General features: G+C 32.2%; 1 protein-coding gene across 1 annotated transcript; it reads left to right on the top strand.

Moving 5' to 3' along the window:
* Window positions 1–9094: 9094 nt before the first annotated feature.
* LOC134719597 (uncharacterized) lies at window positions 9095–17201 on the top strand. Its single transcript, XM_063582589.1, has 5 exons — window positions 9095–9164; window positions 10525–10650; window positions 13872–14051; window positions 15895–15980; window positions 17117–17201. Exons 1-4 carry the CDS (start codon window positions 9101–9103, stop codon window positions 15978–15980), a joined length of 456 nt encoding a protein of 151 aa, XP_063438659.1. The 5' UTR covers window positions 9095–9100; the 3' UTR covers window positions 17117–17201.
* The last annotated feature ends 4282 nt before the right edge of the window (window positions 17202–21483 follow it).

The raw sequence follows: 21483 nt of genomic DNA, 5'->3' as shown, positions 1-21483 counted from the left end.
GTAAACCATGATAGGTCAATGTACGGCCTTCAACACGGAGCCTTGGTCCACACCGAACAACAAGCTATAAAGGGCCCAATAATTACTAGTGTGAAATCCTTAAAACGGTAAAACCAACGGTCTAATTTATAAATAAATATATCTATATATTTTAAATTCTTATGTAAACCGTGAATACATTCGAAGAACGCTTACACATTTACTCGTTAAATTGTAATAAACTTTAATAAAAGTTGCAATAACAAATAAAAAAAAATATGAATTACTTTTTACATATCTTATGTATCACTTCATATTCTTTTATTCAAATTTTATATAAATAATTTACATATTAAGTGCAGAATAACGATATACTTAGAATGTTTATGAACCAATTATAAGTGATAAAATATTCATTCAAAATATAAGAACTAATATATATAAAGTAAAAATGTTATCACCTCAAACATACTTAGAGCTTTGTTTGTGTAAACTTAACGTGTTGTTTAAACTATTGTTTTGATTAACCTTAATTTCTTTTTTTGATTAAAGAAAAAATACAATTTTATTTTTAATTATTTATTGCAAACTTAGAGTTTTGTTTTTGTAGAATAAGAATGCAGTTATTGTCTTATTTAGATACTAGTTATAAGACGCCTAGGATTTTAGTACCTTTTTGCACATCACGTTTGGTTGTTTTTCATAAAATATGTTAAAATTTAAGGAAAAGTAAAATCACAAAAATACTAAACTTAGATGAAAATCAATCGAAAAGTCCATAATCACATGGCAAAATCAAATAACAAAACGCATCAAAAAGGAATGGACAAGCACTGTCATATTCTTGACATGGTACAGCATTTTCAAATGTAGAAAACGGTGGACTAAACCTGGTTTTATAGCGCTAACCCTCTTAAAAGGATAAACTACAAAATATGTGTACGCGTTGCCTAAAATGCGAATATTTCTTCTCATATTTGAAATAATGCAACGTCAATTGCAGTTAGTCGTACAAAAATACTTTAGATAAGTAGTTTTGTACACAATGTGAATATTTGAAGAATAAATATGCATAACCTTTTGTTTTTGTTGACCAAGAATGCACTGATTTCTTCATTTTAAGGGGGTATGGGTGTCTTCCTCCATCTTGGATTGTAAAAAAAACCAGAGAACTCAAGGTCCAGATTTTCTATCAAGTGAGCAAAATTTGATGCAAAAATGCAGATATTTAATGTGAATTTTCATTTAAAAGAACCAATTTATAAGAATATAACTTATAAATGTTAATATTTTTGCAAATATTGATTATTTTTGGTTGTTTAAAAAAAATATATTGGCATCTTAAGGGGAGGTAACTCTTAGTGCATATTCTGAGGGATTCTACATGGAATTTTTCGATTTTGTATTTTAGCCGGAAAAAACGTACGGTGACCCTATCTTTTCTTTTGATATTCTCAAAGCATTGTCTGAAAACTGTATTTTCCTTAAGTATTTAACAATTCTATCATTTTGTTTAGTTTCTAATCACAAAATGGTGTTTTTTCCTGTATACTCCATACAAAATGTGTCATTTTGTCACGTCCTGTAGCTTGAGAAAATGCGCGGTGACCTATCGTTTTTGTTATATTTTTCAACATGTATCAACAGATACTACGTTTCGGCAAAGTATGAACAAATTCTATCATTTTTATTTTAGACTCCCATACCACCTTAATGAAATTATTGACTGCCATTGGATGTTTGTACTTTATATAGATTAGGATTGAATTTTTTTTCGTAGCATAACAAGAATGGAAAATATACTAAAATGTTGTTTGCCTTGTTTAAAAGTGCTAAATTTATATACTTTTAATAACAAATTATGCTTTTTTATTTGTGTTTAGTTATTTTAAGATCCTCAGGATAAATTTGTTTTATATTTTAGATATAATCAGAATAAAATTACTTAAATAACTGTTAATTAGTAACAAGAATGCAGTTATTGTTTTATTTTATTACAAATTAGATAACAGTACCTTTTTGTACATTACCATTGGTTGTTTTTTTTCATAAAATATGCTGAATTTTGAGGACATGAATCAAAATGTTTGTACGCGTTGCTTAAAATGCAAATATTTCTTCTCATATTTGGAATAATTAAAGGTAAATTGCAATCAATCTTTTTTTTTAAACTGAAACATGTAACTATTCGAGAGTCAAAAGGCAATTTTATTCTTCGAGAAAACCGATTCCCGAAAAAGTGTGATAATCTTTGATGATTCAAATACTGAGTGAACATCTATTAATCGTTATGTGTCATCCTAGACTCTCCTGTCTGTCATGATTTATTTAAAAAAAAAATTGAAATATATGATTATTAGCTTTGAAAATGAGAGTAATTTCTGAAAGATGGTTTCTTTGAAATACATTAAAAACAAATGCAACACGTTTCAGACAGTTAATTGATTTTTCCATCAATCATATTCATGCTCATAAACAATTTGACACAGCTTGAGAGCAACACTGACGCACACCCGTAACGTACATTGAATGTCAATGATCTTGATATAATCCTTGTACCTTTGATAACTATTTAGATAAGAAAATTCGAATAAAATTGGAATAATTGAAGGACATATTTATGTCAAACTTAGTTTTTGTTAATAAGAATGCAATTATATCTTTATTCGAAGGGAAATTATTGACAGGTGTTTGATTATTATACTTTTTATAGTTTATAATTAGTTATTTTTTATTAAGGCAAAAGAATATCAGAAACAATATTTAAAAAAATGGTTTGCATTGCTTAAAATTACCAAAATTTCTAATTTTTAAAAGATAATGCAGCAATTTTTTTTGTAATTTGTTATTTTTATGGCCTCGATTGGGATAAGTTGTATTTAAAGAATTTTAAGAGTACTTTAAAATATTAAAAAAAATAATACAACAACATTTAAAGGAACAGCTCATATCATTTTTTCCAGAGTATATTCGGAAAATAATAAAATCAAAATCGCGATATAAAAACTGACTTTAAGAACTTTTCTGGTTTGAAAATATATAACCTAAATGAAAACGAAGATGAGCATTCTTTAATGATAATATTCAAATTTAGGTTTAATATAAATATTTCTTTTCAATCAAATTCATTAAAATTTGCACGCTGAATCATTTAATGAAAAAAGGTTGATCAGTTGTACATGAACATTTAGTATTTTACATGTTGCCATCTTAAGTTAATGAAACGAAACTAAGATTCCGTAATTTGTATTGATTTATCATGTGACGTAGTAGAGTTTAATCCATCAGAAAAGTCCGATCCGTCCGATCAATCAATGACTTTTACTATAAGTCTGTTGGATCGGTGACGTGAGTTTGACGCTAAATTGAGTGATCGACAACTGATCGATGATCGCTGATTGATCACTAAAACAGTTACGGCTAAGGTTGCAAGTACTGTATTTATTTCACATTATTGAGTGACATAACTAAAGCCAATTTGATGTTTTTACATATCGTGATCTTCAGAAATGGTTATATTACTTATACGTACATTTTCATAATGTGGACGGTTTGGTTAGCCATTTAAAAAGATTGAATCCACCATTCTTGTTTTATAAAATAAGGACAACCGTAGTATACCACTGTTCGAAAGTCTTAAATCGATTGAGACAAAAACAAATTCGGCCAATCTACAAAAAAACGAGTTAATCATATCAACTATAAGAGGAAAACAACGAAAAAACAGAAACACTGAAGTGAACACAAAATAAATGACAATGCAATAAACACAAAAAAAGAAAAAAAGCGAAAAGTTTGGCAAGTCACAAAACCAGGTTCAACCCATTATTATTCTTAATATTTCCTGTACCAAGACATGATACTGGCAGTTGTTTTCTTATAGTTCGTTTTTGTGTTTATTGCATTGTTGATAATTTTGTGTTCACTTCAGTGTTTCTGTTTTTTCGTTGTTTTCCTCTTATAGTTGATATGATTAACTCTCTGTATATTGCATTGTCGTTTGATTTTGCTTAATGTGGTACCTACTACTACAGGGGGATAACTTTGTGATTTGAGCTTAACGTTTTAATTACGTTGTGTTGTTAAGAGATTATTAAGCTTCTCAATGCTCAACATAAGTCTTTGTCAAACTGCTATAAAATCAGTGTAATTTTTCTGATAAATTGGTAGGTTCAATTGATTTTTTTATATTTTTGTAAAAGTGTCAAAGTAAATACTTTGTCATAATTTTATGAAAATTAAACGAGCCAAAATAATTTTAGTAAAGGTGTTGGGTACCACTTTCCGTCACTCTTATAGTTTATGTGTTTACCTCGGTTTTAGTTTGTTACCCGGATTTACCTTCTCGCAATTGATTGGTGACTTTTGAATACCGAATTACTACTGTTTTCTTTTCTTTTTTTTTTCTTTATACTTTTTTAGCTCACCTGGCCCAAAGGGCCAAGTGAGCTTTTCTCATCACTTGACGTCCGTCGTCCGTCGTCCGTCGTCCGTCGTCGTCGTCGTCCTCGTCCTCGTCGTCGTCGTCGTCCTCGTCGTCGTCGTCCGTCGTCGTTAACTTTTACAAAAATCTTCTCCTCTGAAACTACCAGGCCAAACTAAACCAAACTTGGCCACAATCATCATTGGGGTATCTTGTTTAAAAAATGTGTGGCGTGACCAGGCCAACCAACCAAGATGGCCGCCATGGCTAAAAATAGAACATATGGATAAATGCAGTTTTTGGCTTATAACTCAAAAACCAAAGCATTTAGAGCAATCTAAAATGGGGTAAAATTGTTTATCAGGTCAAGATCTATCTGCCCTGAAATTTTCAGATGAATAGGACAACCCGTTGTTGGGTTGCTGTCCCTGAATTGGTAATTTTAGGGAAATTTTGCTGTTTTTGGTTAATATCTTGAAGATTATTATAGATAGAGATAAACGGTAAACAGCAATAATGTTCAGCAAAGTAAGATCTACAAATAAGTCAACATGACCAAAATGGTCAGTTGACCCCTTTAGGAGTTATTGCTCTTTATAGTCAATGTTTAACCATTTTACGTAAATCTTAGTAATCTTTTACAAAAATCTTCTCCTCTGAAACTACCGGGCCAAATTACACCAAACTTGGCCGCAATCATTATTGGGGTATCTAGTTTAAAAAATGTGTGGCATGACCTGGCCAACCAACCAACATGGCCGCCATGGCTAAAAAAAGAACATAGGGGTAAAATGCAGTTTTTGGCTTATAACTCAAAAACCAAAGCATTTAGAGCAAATCTGGCAGGGAGTAAAATTGTTTATCATGTCAAGATCAATCTGCCATGACATTTGCAGATGGATTGGACAACCTGCTGTTAGATTGCTGCCCCTGAATTAGTCATTTTAAGGAAATTTTGCCGTTTTTGTTATTATCTTGAATATTATTATAGATAGAGATAAACTGTAAACAGCAACAATGTACAGCAAAGCAAAACCTAAGAATAAGTTAACATGACCAAAATGGTCAATTGACCCCATAAGGAGTTATTGTCCTTTATAGTGCATTTTTAACAATTTTCATAAAATTTGTAAATTTTAACTAACATTTTCGACTGAAACTTTTAGGCCAAGTTCAATATAGATAGAAATAATTGTAAGCAGCAAGAATGTTCAGTAAAGTAAGATGTACAAACACATCACCATCACCAAAACACAATTTTGTCATGAATTCAAATGCGTCCTTTGTTTAATATTCACATACACCAAGGTGAGCGACACAGGATCTTTGGAGCCTCTAATTTTATCTCATTTGGTTTAGCTTGAGAAGTTAGACAATTAAACTGATCTTAAAAAAACATGGTGATGTTGCTATATGAATTAATGTTTGAATTCCAATATTTTTTTGAAATTAATTGATCTGCCATTAATAATGTTCTTCCTGTGTTTATCAATCAGTCCCTACTCATTTCATGTATAGGTGCATGACTTTTAGAGCAATGCTTTGGCTTATTTGAATATGTATGTGAATATATGGTAACCACGAAGAAATGCCCTTATTTGGATTAACTTAACTAGACTAAAGTTTGAGCTATTTTTAATTGTAATATATATTAATAAAACGCTAAAATGGTGCTGCATGTTAGCGCGGCTGCCTATATACTATCATATAAAAGGAGAATAAAGTGAGTTTCTCATTTAAATCATGTTGTTGTTCTCCAAAATTGAACGGTTTTTATTTTCAATTTTTTTTTCGAGTGGTGTTAGTGTTTAACTACAAAAAGAAACATAAAATACCATTAGAAAGATAATTTGAGGTCGTTTAATTCGCCTTTTCAGAATCTAAAGGACTATGTAAAATCTAATTGTTCGTTAATCAAAAACAAATAACATTACGTCATTGGTTGAATTTCAATTGTTTATCACATTGTAAAACAATCACAATGATTTGGTGTACATTTTTGGAAATATAACCCAGACTGCAGAATGAAGATTCTAAAACGGCGAATTTGTTTAACATGATAGCAGAATAGAACTAAGAATATTTTCATTACTGAACATCAAAACTGAAACATACAACTATTCGAGGGCGCAAGCGCATTTTTTTACGAGAAGTCAGCGAAAACCGATCTCCGAAAAAATGTACTAGTAATGTATGATAATTCAAATACTGATTGAAATCTTTATGTTTCATTCTAGATTCTTCTGCCTGCCATGTTTTATTTTTTTTTAAATTGTAATATATGAGCATTAGCTTTAAAAATGAGAGAAATGTCTGAAAGATGTTTTCTATAAAATGCATTAAAAACAAATGCAACACGTTTCAGACAGTTAATTGATTTTTCCATCAACTGTATTCATGTTCATAGACAATTTGACACAGCTTGAGCGTACCACTGACGCACACGCGCAAAGTACATTGAATGTCAATGATCGGTAAGCCGGAAGTAGCATTCAAATGATGCGAACATTCGTCATTCAATTTGAGGCGTGGGCAATCCATTTTTAAGCCGTGTGCAATTCATTTGTGTTATCATTATTTTGCTAGATAGATGTGAGTAAACATGTTTTGTTATGTTTTTTGGTTAGATTTGGAAACATTTCAAACTTTCACCGAACTCTTGTCTTTTAGTGGTTTATTTTTTTTGTAAATTTACTTTGCAATACTTTGATGTAAATGAATGTCAACTTGTAATTTTTATTCGTTACTTAAACTATCTACTGTGTTTGAAACACGCTTTACTCAATAAGTACTATCAGTGTCCTTGGATTACTTCCTGATATTTGACTTTTTTACTACGATCCTAATATTTTCGTGAATGTCGAAAAAGTTAAATCATATGATTTATTTTACTTATAAATTAACAGGTTTAAACTGTCTGATGAAAGACATTAATTTTATATTACTGTGGATTAATTTATTTTAATGGATTGAACAAAACTTGCACTTTCGTGGACATTTAATTTTGTGGTTCTGTCAAATTCTGCATATACGCCTATGGAAAATTAATAATTCGTTGAACATTTATATTTGTTGTTCATCTGTACCAACAAAATCCACGAACATTTGTTTCTAACGAAAAATAATGAATTCACATATCAGTCAATACGCTATAAATGTTGCCTTTTCCTGATGATTCTTCGATATAGTATTACTGCTTTCAATGGAGACTTTGAAGTTTTGAAAACTAAGGATCTTATACCAGGTATATATTACCATAGCCGTATTTGATACAATTTTTTGAAATTTTGATCCTCAATGCTCTTCAACTTCGTACTTGTTTGGCTTTATAAATATTTTGATATGAGCGTCACTGATGAGTCTTATATAGACGAAACGCGCATCTGGTGTACTAAATTATAATCCTTGTACCTTTGAAAACTAATTGGAACTGTACTTTTGATATTTTTTTTACTAAGTATTCCTAGATTCTGGTCACAAAGCTTGACACATATTCTCTGTCATACATATGTACAACTGGTGACTGTGATCGTTCATATATCGAAAAGATTAGTTAAATTTTACCACGTGAAAACCTCGGTTAAATAGTTTTATAACTAGTACATAGCACAATTCCTCAAAGGGAATAATTATAGGAATTAAAGCATAGAGTTGCGTTTGTTTTGCTTGAAAAGAAAAAAATAGTTTGAGTTAGGTACACGTATTCTTTTTCGTTTCACATCGGCAACCATTGTCAATTGTCAATTGGATGCGCGCGTAGACTGGGTCATACTTACTCGTTTCTATGTTATTTTCTTATGTTAAGGTGGATGATATATTTGGCCGTCCGTACCCCAAAATGAAATTGGTTAAATTTCCATTGTTTATGACAGTTTTACCCAAGCAGGACGTTTTGGTGTACACTTTTGAAAATGTTATCAATTAACAACAACACTGTGAATCATTTAGTAAGACGACATCATCTGCATGACCAAACAGAAAGGATAATGATAACTATGTTTCTTTTTTTTCAAAAGTAGAGCATACTTTGATCGCATTGGATTGCCGTTTATTTCTTGAAAAAACATGTCATCTTAATGTAATAAATATGGTTACGATACAAACAACTAGTCAAACAATTTAAACGAAAAAATTATCCTATAAAAAAGGAACATGTGGTATGATTGCCAATGAGACAACTATCCACAAAAGACCAAAATGACACAAACATTAACAACTATAGGTCACCGTACGGCCTTCAACAATGAGAAAAGCCCATACCGCATAGTCAGCTATAAAAGGCCCCGATAAGACAATGTAAAACAATTCAAACGAGAAAACTAACTAAAAAAATAACGAAAAACAAATATGTAACACATAAACAAACGACAACCACTGAATTACAGGCTCCTGATTTGGGACAGGCACATACATAAATAATGTGTCCTATGTGACTTTTGAAAACTTGTTTGTCTCTTTTGGTATTCTTTTCGTCATATTAAAGCCATATATTAACACTATAATGTAAACATGTAAACATATTGATTAGAATCATAATAATTGTATAATATAAAACGAAAAGGCTATACATTTTAGAAATACATGGACAGTTGATGACAGCTAGTGCTTTACGATAACTCATAATTTAATAATTTGCATATTGAAGAGAAACATTTATTAAATATATCACTAAAATAACTAAATTTCTGTTTCAGCATTATGTTGAAGTTTTATTGTGTCATTGCCATTGTCGTTAGCGCATTCAATCAGTCTTTTGCTGGATGTGAGTTATATTGAATTTGTCAAGGGGTAACGATTGGGCTTATAATTTTATGGTATTTTTAGGGGAAATATTTCAAAATCAAGAAAATAATTCTGAAATTACTCAAAAATGTTGTAAGTATAAAACGGGTAACTCATGTTATTAGTTATTACTCTTCTATTATTTTATAATTGTAGAGAAAAGCTTATAAATTCATCTATTGTCAACTTTGCCCGATGGAGCAAATATCATATTTTGGCTTTTTTTAGCGAGAAATTTTAGAACATTTATTTAAATATGTCACTACCAAATTACTAACCACTGTGCTCTGATAAATACGGTTACTCAGATACAACAGTTTTGACTTTTCGCAAGTGGACAAATACCATTTTTTTTATATTTGTGCTCATAGAACGCTGCTTACAGTTTTACCATTATGAGGATCTGTCAAGTAAACACATTGGAAAGTTAATAATGTAGGATTGTTTGAAACTATTAGAGTTATATTAACAAAACACGTGAGGGGGAATTTGACTTGTGATCTCAATTTAAGCACATTTCCTTTTTGCATTGAATTGTTTGATATTATATATTTTAGGTCCCAATCGTCAATACAAACTATCAATCACACTTGAGGATGGGATAATTTAGCACATTGCCTTATTGTCCTTACATTGTTCGATATTATATTATTTACGGTCTAACTCGTCAATGAAAAGCTATCAATAGTTATTGCGGGGAAAAAGATTTGACTTGTGATTTCACATTTTGCACAATGTCATCTTGTCATTGACAAGTTTAAATCATATATTTTCGATCTCATTCGTCAACGCAAAACTATCAATTGTACTTACGGGGGAGGGTGTGAGGTTTTGCACAATGCCTTATTGTCATTGAATTGTCTGATATTATATCTTAGATCTGACTCGTCAATGCATAGCTATGAATGGCACTTGTGAGGGAAAATATTTGACTTGTGATCTAAAATTTAGCACATTGCCGTTTTGTCAATGATATATTTCATATCATATATTTTCGATCTCATTCGTAAACGCAAAACTATCAATTGCACTTACGGGGGAGGGTGTGAGGTTTTGCATAATGCCTTATTGTCATTTAAATCTTAGATATTACATATCTTAGATCTGACTCGTCAATGCAAAGCTCTGAATGGCACTTGTGAGGGAAAATATTTGACTTGTGATCTAAAATTTAGCACATTGCCGTTTTGTCAATGATATATTTCATATTATATATTTCAGGTCTGACTCGTCAATGCAAAGCTTTGAATGGCACTTGTGAGGGAAAATATTTGACTTGTGATCTAAAATTTAGCACATTGCCGTTTTGTCATTGATATATTTCATATTATATATTTTAGATCTGACTCGTCAATGTAAAGTTATGAATGGCACTTGCGGGGGGAAAGATTTAACTTGTGATCGTAAATTTGGTACCGGTTGGACATTGATTGGGAAATGTTGTGGTCACAGACCGTGTTGTAAATGTAAGTAAACATAGACGATACAGTATTTAATTTAATCGTTGCGGCCGGTTAACCTCGTGTTTGTGTATTTTTTTTTTTTTTTTGGGGGGGGGGGAGGGGCACTTATCTAGTTGTACAACAATTAACCTGCATATTGTTTCTCTCTTTGTTGTTATGTTATACTATTGTATTGTAGAAAAGGGAAAAGGTTTTGTACCTTTAAAATTTCTAATCCGGCTTCGAATGTCTGCACCTGTCCTAAGTCAGGAAAATGATGCTTAGTGGTTTTAGTCTATTTAATATGTAGTTTATAAGCGTTTCTCGTTTCTCGGTTTTATATAGTTTTCCCGTTTGAATGGTTTTATACTAGTAATAATTGGCGCCCAAAAAAAGCTTGCTGTTCGGTGTTAGGTAGGGCTCTGTGTTAAAGTCCGTACCTGGACTTATAATGGTTTTCTTTTATAAACTGTTAGCTGGATGGATAGTTGTCTCATTGGCACTCATACCACATCATCCCATTTGTATTTATATTAATTTCAAGATCAATTAAACCAACTTGTCAAACGAATTGTTCTAATAAGTCTACGAAAAAAGATGATGTGAACTTGAACGTCTTGTCCTTGTTTTATTGATTGCAAAATAAAAAAAAGCGTGTCTTCATCTCCTTCACTCATATGTGCTAGACATAATTTTGTGGTCACAGAGACACTTTAAAATAAGGTCTATACTCTTTGAACCTTTACATAAGTAGTAAAATACAACAATATTTTGAATACAAATTAAAAACAAGACGTATATGTCAATTTGACATATGTTACAATATGTGTTTATTCAGTCGAATCACCGAAAAAACTTCGTTATCGACTCCTAGGAGTCGAGATTAAGAATTGAACGATGGACAGTTAGTGCGTTGAATTTATCTTGCTACCTGATTGGAAGATATTACTAGACGTGAATAATCAAAGTTTATTGATTGGTTAGGACAATCAAAACCTAGTAAATGTCCTTCAATCCCGTAGAGTATCGGATTTGTCCTCTCTATTTTAGCAGTTAGATTTTACACAGGTAACTTTTATCTATAAAAAGTCGAATCTTCTGGAGCAAACAAAAAAGTTAAACGATCTACTTCATAACTTGTGTCCTCACGTGTGGTAAAATTTGTTGATTGATGCACGTGGCTATTCTAGTAAATTAATTAATCTACAAAGCGAGAACACTTTCTATTTTCATCAGCTAAGAGTCGAATAGCTTTTTTGAAAGGTTAACGCTTGTCAGTTTATTTCTGTTGAAATTAGCATTATCTGATATTTATTCTAATATGACGTTCTTCTATAGCTCTGGGTACAAAGCCATGTTCTTATTTGAATAGAACATGGGCTACACGTGATTGACGTCACAATTGAAATTGCAACGTCACATGAATTTTGAACAACACCAGAGATCAAAATGGACATTTTTGTTGGTTTTGCTCGCTTGTTGATAAACTGTTGATTTTTCCATAACGTTTTTGTTCATCAAATCAAAATGGCGACATTTCTAGGTCCGCTTCGTAGTACAAAAGTTTTAAATATTCCTATTAGAATCGAAATAATTCTATCATGCCATGCTCTATGCTCATTTTAACATGGGTAGACATTATATTTGTAAACATTTAATACCTCGCTAACGCTCGGTATTAACATATTAACAAATATAATGCCTACCCATGTTAAAATGAGCATAGAGCATGGCATTAAAGAATTATTTCTTAACTCTAGTCGAAGCTTAACCTTCTTGTCGCTTAATCAACAGTGTGTTTGTTGTCATATTATTTAAAGAAAACAGAGGAATGATTGAATCTATCAATTACAAAAAAAGGAATTAAAAATAAGCAAACTTTCCTTCAATGAAATTGAATTGGTAAAATGTTTTGTTTTTTTGTTGTTTTTTATTTCAACTGTTTGAATGTAAGTTCTAATATAACGTCCTTAAACAAATTAATACATGTTATATTTTACACAAAATTTGTTGGACATATACGCACAAACTTACGTTTAACATTTTCTTGCTTGTGTTAGTCTTAGTGAAATATAGTGATTGTTGCGTATATTAGTTTTTACATTATTTATTATGGAAATGATATGTTCACAGTACATTTTAAGAAATATTTTTGTTCGTTCGCGTCAACCCATTCATATACCGCAAGCGTCCTATTGTAATCGAGATACTTCCTTGCTATAATTTCGAAAAAAATAAGGAATACATTACATCAGCCGTATTTGGAACATTTTTTGGTAATTTTGGGTTCTCAATGTTCTTCAACTTTGTACTTGTTTGGCTTTTAAGGTGGTACCCAACACTTTCACTAAAATTAATTTGGCTTGTTTAATTTTCATAAGATTTTAACCAAGTATTTACTTTGGCCCTTTAACAAAAATATAAAAATTTCAAAAACTTTGAACCAACCATTTTATCAGAAAAATTACACTCGTTATATAGCAGTTTAACAAACACCAATTTTGATCGCTGAGAAACTTAATAATCCCTTTACAACACAACGTGATTAAAACGTTTAGCTGACTTTACAGAGTTATCTCCCTGTAGTGTTTGGTACCACCTTAAACTATTTTGATCTGAGCGTCACTGATGAGTTATGTAGACGTAACACGCGTCTGGCGTATAAAATTAAAATCATGGTACCTTTGATAACTATGAGCATGAATATGCATTTTTGTTTTACCATATTTTACACCTTGTTAAAGTAATATGTTTACTCGCCTTACAAATCATTCAAACTTACTAAATATAATTAATCACAATAATTTTACGAACAATCTTTTATCATAACCATTGCATAATAAAGTATCTCATGATTTTAAAACAAGATATTTAGGTCATTGCTCACTTAACTTTAGAATCCGTATCAATAAAAAAAAAGTGGTTTTTCATTTATTAGTTACTAAAAAGATATACGTACTGATTTATTAAAAAACATAAACACTTTCTAGTATCCTCTTTAATTCCAAGTTTGTTTTATACGGATTACATTAAAGCTTCACAGTAACAAGTAAATAATTTAAGTTAGATTTTTGAAAAAACACTATCTACTTTTCATTCAAATCTGTGAATTATATTGCAATTAATATCAACACATTAAAATACTCACCGACACGTGCATATGAAACAAGCATACACAATTGTCCAAATAAATATTTGGATTTCTAATATAACTATGTTTTTTTAATTTGTAATTATAATTATAGTTCAGTGTGAAAATATTCAGCCTCCGCAGTTTCCAAATCGTACAGTGACGTTAACTGGACAAGACATTGGTTCAACTGCAACATTCAAATGTGACATACAAGGATTTAAACTAAACGGAACAAAACGCATCACATGCACAGCTTCTGGATGGAGCGACGATATTCCAACAAATTGTTATGGTACGAACACTACCATTTTTATAGCCTGTGCGACCCTTTTCATTGCTTAAACATTATAAGTGACTTTATATGCTATAAACAAAATTGCCCATCTTTTACGTTTCGTCGTGATAGACGGAAAATGCCTAACTACATTTAGTAAAACTCAAATTACGCAATTGTATTACTGTCAAAGATGTAACAATCCAAAAAGTTATTGCAAAGTCAATGTTTTAATAAAATTGAGAATAAAAAAGGGGAATACGTCAACAACCCGACCATATAAAAATCAACAACCAAAGGTCACCAACGGGTTTTAAATGTAGCGACAAATTTCCGCACCAGAGGCGTCCTTCAGCTGGCCTCTAAACACATATGTACTAGTTCAGTGATAATGAACGCCATACTAATTACATTAATGTATTGTATGAGAGTTTGTTGTAATTTCCGAAAGAACACGGGACAGAGATGATCGGTAAATGGGTGACCCGTGTTACGAGAGAAACACATCTCTTGCACGTTAACGACACCCTTGAAAATTTAAAAAAAGCTAATGCCGCTTCAAGGCAGCACTCGCACCCGTAAAGTGAAAAGGGATTAATATTATTTTCTGAATCCACTATACAAAAATATGTTTAAACTAACTAAAATATTATCGGATACAAATAGGGGTTCTTTCTTTGCATGCACAGTACTATATCACTGTTCAAAATTCATAAATCGATTGAGAAAACAAATCAGGGTTACACATTAAAGTCATATGAAACGAGTGAGTGGTGAAACATAAAGTTTGTCCAATTCTTGAACCAATGCATGTATCCATTATAAACTTAGTCCTCTGTGCACGATTTTATCATTATTTTCGCAAATATATCATATTATCGTTAACTTTTTCTCTCTCTGTTTGTTATGATTTAACAAATATGGCTGCTCATTAAATGCCGTGTTTTGAAGCCGAGTTTTACCGATTGTTACCTTATAGTAAACAAATCACAAAAAGCATGGGTATTTTGCACGTGTTAAACATGTATAATCAGATATTTGTTTATTTCAATGACAGATCCATGCGTATTGTGGTCACCGGATTTTTACGAGGAGGGTTACGCTCGGGTCACTATGCATACGGAAAATATGTCGGCGAATTGCTTCCTGGAAGCAAGCAATTAAAAATAAGTAAACTTCTTCTAAATGTGGACAAATTAAAGAATTTTCCTCATAAAAAAGTATATGTTCATAAATTGTATATTGAAAACTATCCATTTAGTTATAAAAAACATATTCATTTTTTTTTTAATTTGAGGTTTCTTATGACTTCAAATCTGAGGGAATACATCAAATATAAAAGGAAAACTACGATACAAAACTACAATATAACACAGAAAAAAATGAACTATTATATAGTTGTCTCATTGGCAATCATACCACATCTTCTTTTTTATATAATGTAACAATGGTCAGATTATATATTCAAATGCATAAGATGCATGAACTGATCATCTTTGTAGACAAAGGATGTTGCATAGGATATCTTTAATGATAGGTCAGGTTTCATTCAATCGTCGTATACTGTAAATTCAGAAATTATTGCGTGCATTTATTATTGCGATTTTGTCATTTTAGGCTTAAATGCGATTTTTATTTTTACGATTTTGAGAAAAATCCTGTAAAATTCATATAAAATATTTCAAAATGCGAGTTTAAATTATTGCGTTTACAACTCAGTCGCATTTTTCGCAATAATAAAAACCTCGCATTAATTTCTATATTTACGTATATGATTTCATTATACATGTCGTAATATGCACATTACAATTCTTATTTCTCATTTGATTGAAATTATTTCTGTTTTATTTTTGTTTTACAGATCCATGTGTTCCAGATTTAAACCCTTGTGAACCAGGCTTGAAGTGTGTATATGAACCAAATAAAAGGCTTGTCTGCAAACCTTAGGTATGTTGGTATTATTGTCCGGTCAATATATATCTATATACGATGGATTCCTTATCATTCGTTGGATCCCATTCTCTTGGGGATTCGTAGATACAAGAGAACTACGAATTGAGATATTCATCGAATTACACATTTCTGTAAAGAATTCATGCAGGGGTTTGCTCATTGTTTGAAGCTTACGGTGACCTATAACTGTAAATGTCATTTTTGTCTCTTGTGGTACAGTTGTCTCATTTGCAATCATACCACATCTTCTTTTGTATATGCAGACTTTGCTTAAACCACGAACTCATTTATCTATTTATATGCAAGTTTTACTCAATCTATGAAAATTGGTTCCCATGAAATTAAATGAATCCATAGTATCGACTTTTCAATAAGTATAAGAGTTATCAAAGGTACCCGGATTATAATTTAGTACGCCAGACGCGCGTTTCGTCTACATAAGACTCATCAGTGACGCTCAGATCAAATTATAGCAAAACAAGTACAAAGTTGAAGAGTATTGAGGACTCAAAATTCCAAAATAAATATGCCAAAATAATCTATACATGAATTCTTTTAATTTTAACCACAAAACTGTTCTGAAAAAAGAAGATGTGGTATGATTGCCAATGAGACGACTATCCACAAAAGAATTCAATGCCTTATATTTATTTTGTAACTAAAAGTCAAGTTACATATACGTATATGATATGAATAATGAGAAACGCTCGATTATAAAAAGTAAAAAGAGGCAAATTATAGTTAGGTAAGAAGAGCATTGGAGACCCATATTTGCGAAAGGTTTTGACAAATAAAGCTTAAGTAATATATTTTTCGGTTAGGAAATTCTTCGTTTTTCTTAGTTTTTCTTAACAGTTGATATATATATATATATATATGACCTTATTAATAATCATTTATGTTAAAATGGAGGTGTTAATAATACCCTCAGATTTACTTTCTCCTCAGTAGTGGCATGGAACCACTGGTTGTCAAAGATTTTATTATAGGTGCAAGGATTAAAAATGTGTGTCTTTCTTAAAACGACTCATTAGAAATTAAAAAGGTATATACATGTTTATCATGCTATTTATTTTTTGGATGACATTTGGCAACTTATTGATACATTATAATATATTTGTATGTTACAGGGTAAAAAGAATTTTGATGAGAGACAAATATCTAGAGCAAAACAGAGGGAAATAATATTCAAAGGGACAAAAAAAAAGAATACATCTGGAAGTGTAAAATAAAATATACATATATCACATGTGTGCCTTTTTTATTTAAACAACCACTGTATATCGAAAACTGGTCCTTACGTCATTTATATATATTCTCAATTTACTTTTTATCCCTTAACATAACATTCACAAACATATCAAAGTCTTTTGAAAATAAACTATACAAAAAACTCGGCACTTTATTTGTACGAGTCGTCGAATCTGACGTTCCCTTCTTGGCGTGGTTTTGGTACTTACATCGCATACAGGCAAAGGAACGTCCTCTCATACATCTTATAGGGGGGGAATTCTGTTGGTCGGAAGAAGTGAACACATTTTTATTTCCCAGTCATTTGTGTTTCTCAATAAAAAGAAATGAAAAACAGAAAAGCTTGAGTTAATGTATTTAAATCCATCGTTAATCGAAAAAAGTAAGGTCATCAAATAACCTATGGTATATAAACAGATCGGATAAATAACAAAAGTTTCAAGGACTACCTTTAATACCTGTTTTTTATTACACATTAGTTCTTTATCGTCAGTATCACATCTATTGTGTCATTTTGATGTTGACTTGTTGAAACATTAATTTGTACCCTTAAATGGCAATTTCACATGTTTAAAATAATTCAGACTTAAACCATGAACTACTTACAGTTGTCGTTCGGACTTACACCATTGTGAACCATGAGCTACATACAGGTGTCGGTCGAACTTAAACCATGAACTACTTACAGTTGTCGTTCGGACTTAAACCATGAGGTACATACAATTGTCGTTCGGACTTACACCATTGTGAACCATGAGCTACATACAGGTGTCGGTCGAACTTAAACCATGAGGTACATACAGTTGTTGTTCGGACTTAAATCATGAGGTACATACAGTTGTCGTTTGGACTTAAATCATAAGCTACATACAGTTGTCGTTCGGAATCAAACCATAGGTTACATATAGTTATCTTTCTAAGATAAACCATGAGGTACATACTGTTGCCGTTCGGGTATAAACGATGAACGACATACAGTTGTTGTTCGGACTTAAATCATGAGGTACACACAGTTGTCGTTCGGACTTAAACCATTGTGAACCATGAGCTACATACAGTTCTCGGTCGAACTTAAACCATGAGGTACATACAGTTGTTGTTCGGACTTAAATCATGAGGTACATACAATTGTCGTTCGGACTTACACCATTGTGAACCATGAGCTACTTACAGTTGTCGTTTGGACTTAAACCATGAGGTACATACAATTGTCGTTCGGACTTAAATCATAAGGTACATACAATTGTCGTTCGGACTTAAACCATTGTGAACCATGAGCTACATACAGTTCTCGGTCGAACTTAAACCATGAGGTACATACAGTTGTTGTTCGGACTTAAATCATGAGGTACATACAGTTGTCGTTCGGACTTAAATCATAAGCTACATACAGTTGTCGTTCGGAATCAAACCATAGGTTACATATAGTTATCGTTCTAAGATAAACTATGAGGTACATACAGTTGTTTTGTTCGGACTTAAATCATTCTGAACCACGAGCTTCACACAGTTGTCGGTCGAACCTAAACCATGAGGTACATACAGTTGTTTTTCGGACTTAAATCATGAAGTTCATACAGTTGTCGTTCGGACTAAAATCATAAGCTACATACAGTTGTTGTTCGGAATCAAACCATAGGTTACATATAGTTATCGTTCTAAGATAAAACATGGGGAACATACTGTTGTCGTTCGGGCTTAAACAATGAGCGACATACAGTTGTTTTGTTCGGACCTAAACCATGGGGTACATACAGTTGTCGTTCGAACGTAAACCATGAGATACATACAGTTGTCGTTCGGACTTTAGCCATGAAATACATACAGTTGTCGTTCGGACTTTAGCCATGAACTACATACAGTTGTCGTTCGGACTTTAGCCATGCACTACATAATGTTGTCGTTCGGGCTTAAACCATGATCGACATACAGTTGTTGTAAAGATTTAAACAATAAAATACATACAGTTGTCATTCGGACTTAAACCATACGCTAAATACAGTTGTCGTTCGGACTTAAACTATGAACTACATACTGTTATAGATCGGGCTAAAACCATGAGCGACATAAAGTTGTTGTTAAGATTTAAACCATGAGGTACATACAGTTGTCATTAAGACTTAAACCATAAGCTCAATACAGTTGTCGTTCGGACTTAAACCATGAACTACAATCTGTTGTCGTTCGGATTCAAACCATGAGCTACATAAATTTATCGTTCGGACCTAAACCATAAGCTACATAAATTTGTCTGTCGGAGATAAACAATCAGCTACATACTGTTATCGTTCGTATTTAAACCATGAGCTACATACAGTTGTCGTTCGGACTTAAACCATGAGGTACATATTGTTGTCGTTCGGACTTAAACCATGACCTATATAGTGTTGTCGTTCGGACTTAAACTATGAACTACATACAGTTGTCGTTCAGACTTAAACCATGAGCTACATACAGTTGTCGTTCGGACTTTAACTATGAACTACATACTGTTGTCGTTCGGACTTAAACCATGAGCTACATACAGTTGTTGTTCGGACTTGAACCATGAGGTACATACTGTTGTCGTTCGAATTTAAACCATGAGCTACATACAGTTGTAGTTTGACCTTAAACCACGAGGTTCATACAGTTGTCGTTCGGACTTAAACCATGAGCTACATACAGATGTCATTCGGACTTAAACCATGAGGTACATACAGTTGTTGTTCGAACGTAAACCATGAGGTACATACAGTTTTCATTCGGACTTAAACCATAAGCTAAATACAGTTGTCGTCATGACTTAAACCACGAACTACATACCGCTGTCGTTTCGGACTTAAACCATGAGCTTAATACAGTTGTCGTTCGGACTTAAACCATTTGTTATATACTGTTGTCGTTCAGACTTAAACCATGTTCTACACACAGTTGTCGTTAGGACTTAAACCATGAGCTAAATACAGTTGTCGTCATGACTTAAACCACGAACTACATACCGTTGTCGTTTGGACTTAAACCATGAGCTAAATACAGTTGTCGTTCGGACTTAAACCATGAGTTATATACTGTTGTCGTTCAGACTAAAACCATGATCTACACACAGTTGTCTTTCGGACTTAAACCATGAGCTACATATTGTTGTCTTTCGGACTTAAACCATGAGCTACCTACTGGTGTCATTCGGACTTAAACCATGAGCTATTTACTGTTGTCGTTCGGACTAAAACCATGAACTACATACTGTTGTTGTTTGGACTTAAATCATAAGCTACATACAGTTGTCGTCATGACTTAAACCACGAACTACATACCGTTGTCGTTTCGGACTTAAACCATGAGCTAAATACAGTTGTCGTTCGGACTTAAACCATGAGTTATATACTGTTGTCGTTCAGACTTAAACCATGATCTACACACAGTTGTCGTTAGGACTTAAACCATGAGCTACATAGAGTTGTCTTTCGGACTTAAACCATGAGCTACCTACTGTTGTCATTCGGACTTAAACCATGAGCTATTTACTGTTGTCGTTCGGACTAAAACCATGAACTACATACTGTTGTTGTTTGGACTTAAATCATAAGCTACATACAGTTGTTGTTAAGATTTAAACCATGAGGTACATACAGTTGATGTTCGGACTTAAACCATAGGTTACATACAGTTGTCGTTCGGACTTCAACCATGAGCTAAATACAGCTGGTTTTTTTCGGACTTAAACCATAAGCTACATAAATTTGTAGTTCTAAGATAAACAATGAGCTACATTCTGTTGTCATTCGGACTTAAACCATTAACTACATACTGTTGTCGTTCGGACTTAAACCATGAGCTACAAACAGTTGTCTTTCGGACTTAAACCATGATATTTTATGATGGTTCAGTATAACAAATAGTGAACAATTAAACAAACAATTGTGACAAATCAGTAAGCCTAACATCCCTCCATTCGACTATTAACTATCCTACCATTTTATAGAAAAGAAAAGACCACCCAGAACAGACAGCACGCTAAGAGATGTCATTAAAAAAAACCACGAGATAATTAAAATTATAGTTATGTTTTAGAATTGGGGATGATTGAAAATAGGGGCCCTATTACAAGTAAACACTCTCTCTAGATGATTCAGAAGGTCTGGATAACTTCTGGTATCATTTTTAAAAAGTGTATAAGACCTCTGGAAGCCTATTTGTGATGGAGATCGGGGTGTGTATTTTTACCTCAACTGGAAAATGGGTGTAAACTGGATAAGAACATTTT

This window comes from Mytilus trossulus, chromosome 5 (assembly GCF_036588685.1).
Source record: "Mytilus trossulus isolate FHL-02 chromosome 5, PNRI_Mtr1.1.1.hap1, whole genome shotgun sequence".
NCBI classification, from domain to species: Eukaryota; Metazoa; Mollusca; class Bivalvia; order Mytilida; family Mytilidae; genus Mytilus; species Mytilus trossulus.
The sequence above is the reverse complement of the archived record's forward strand: the minus strand, read 5'-3'. Positions and strand labels throughout refer to the sequence as shown.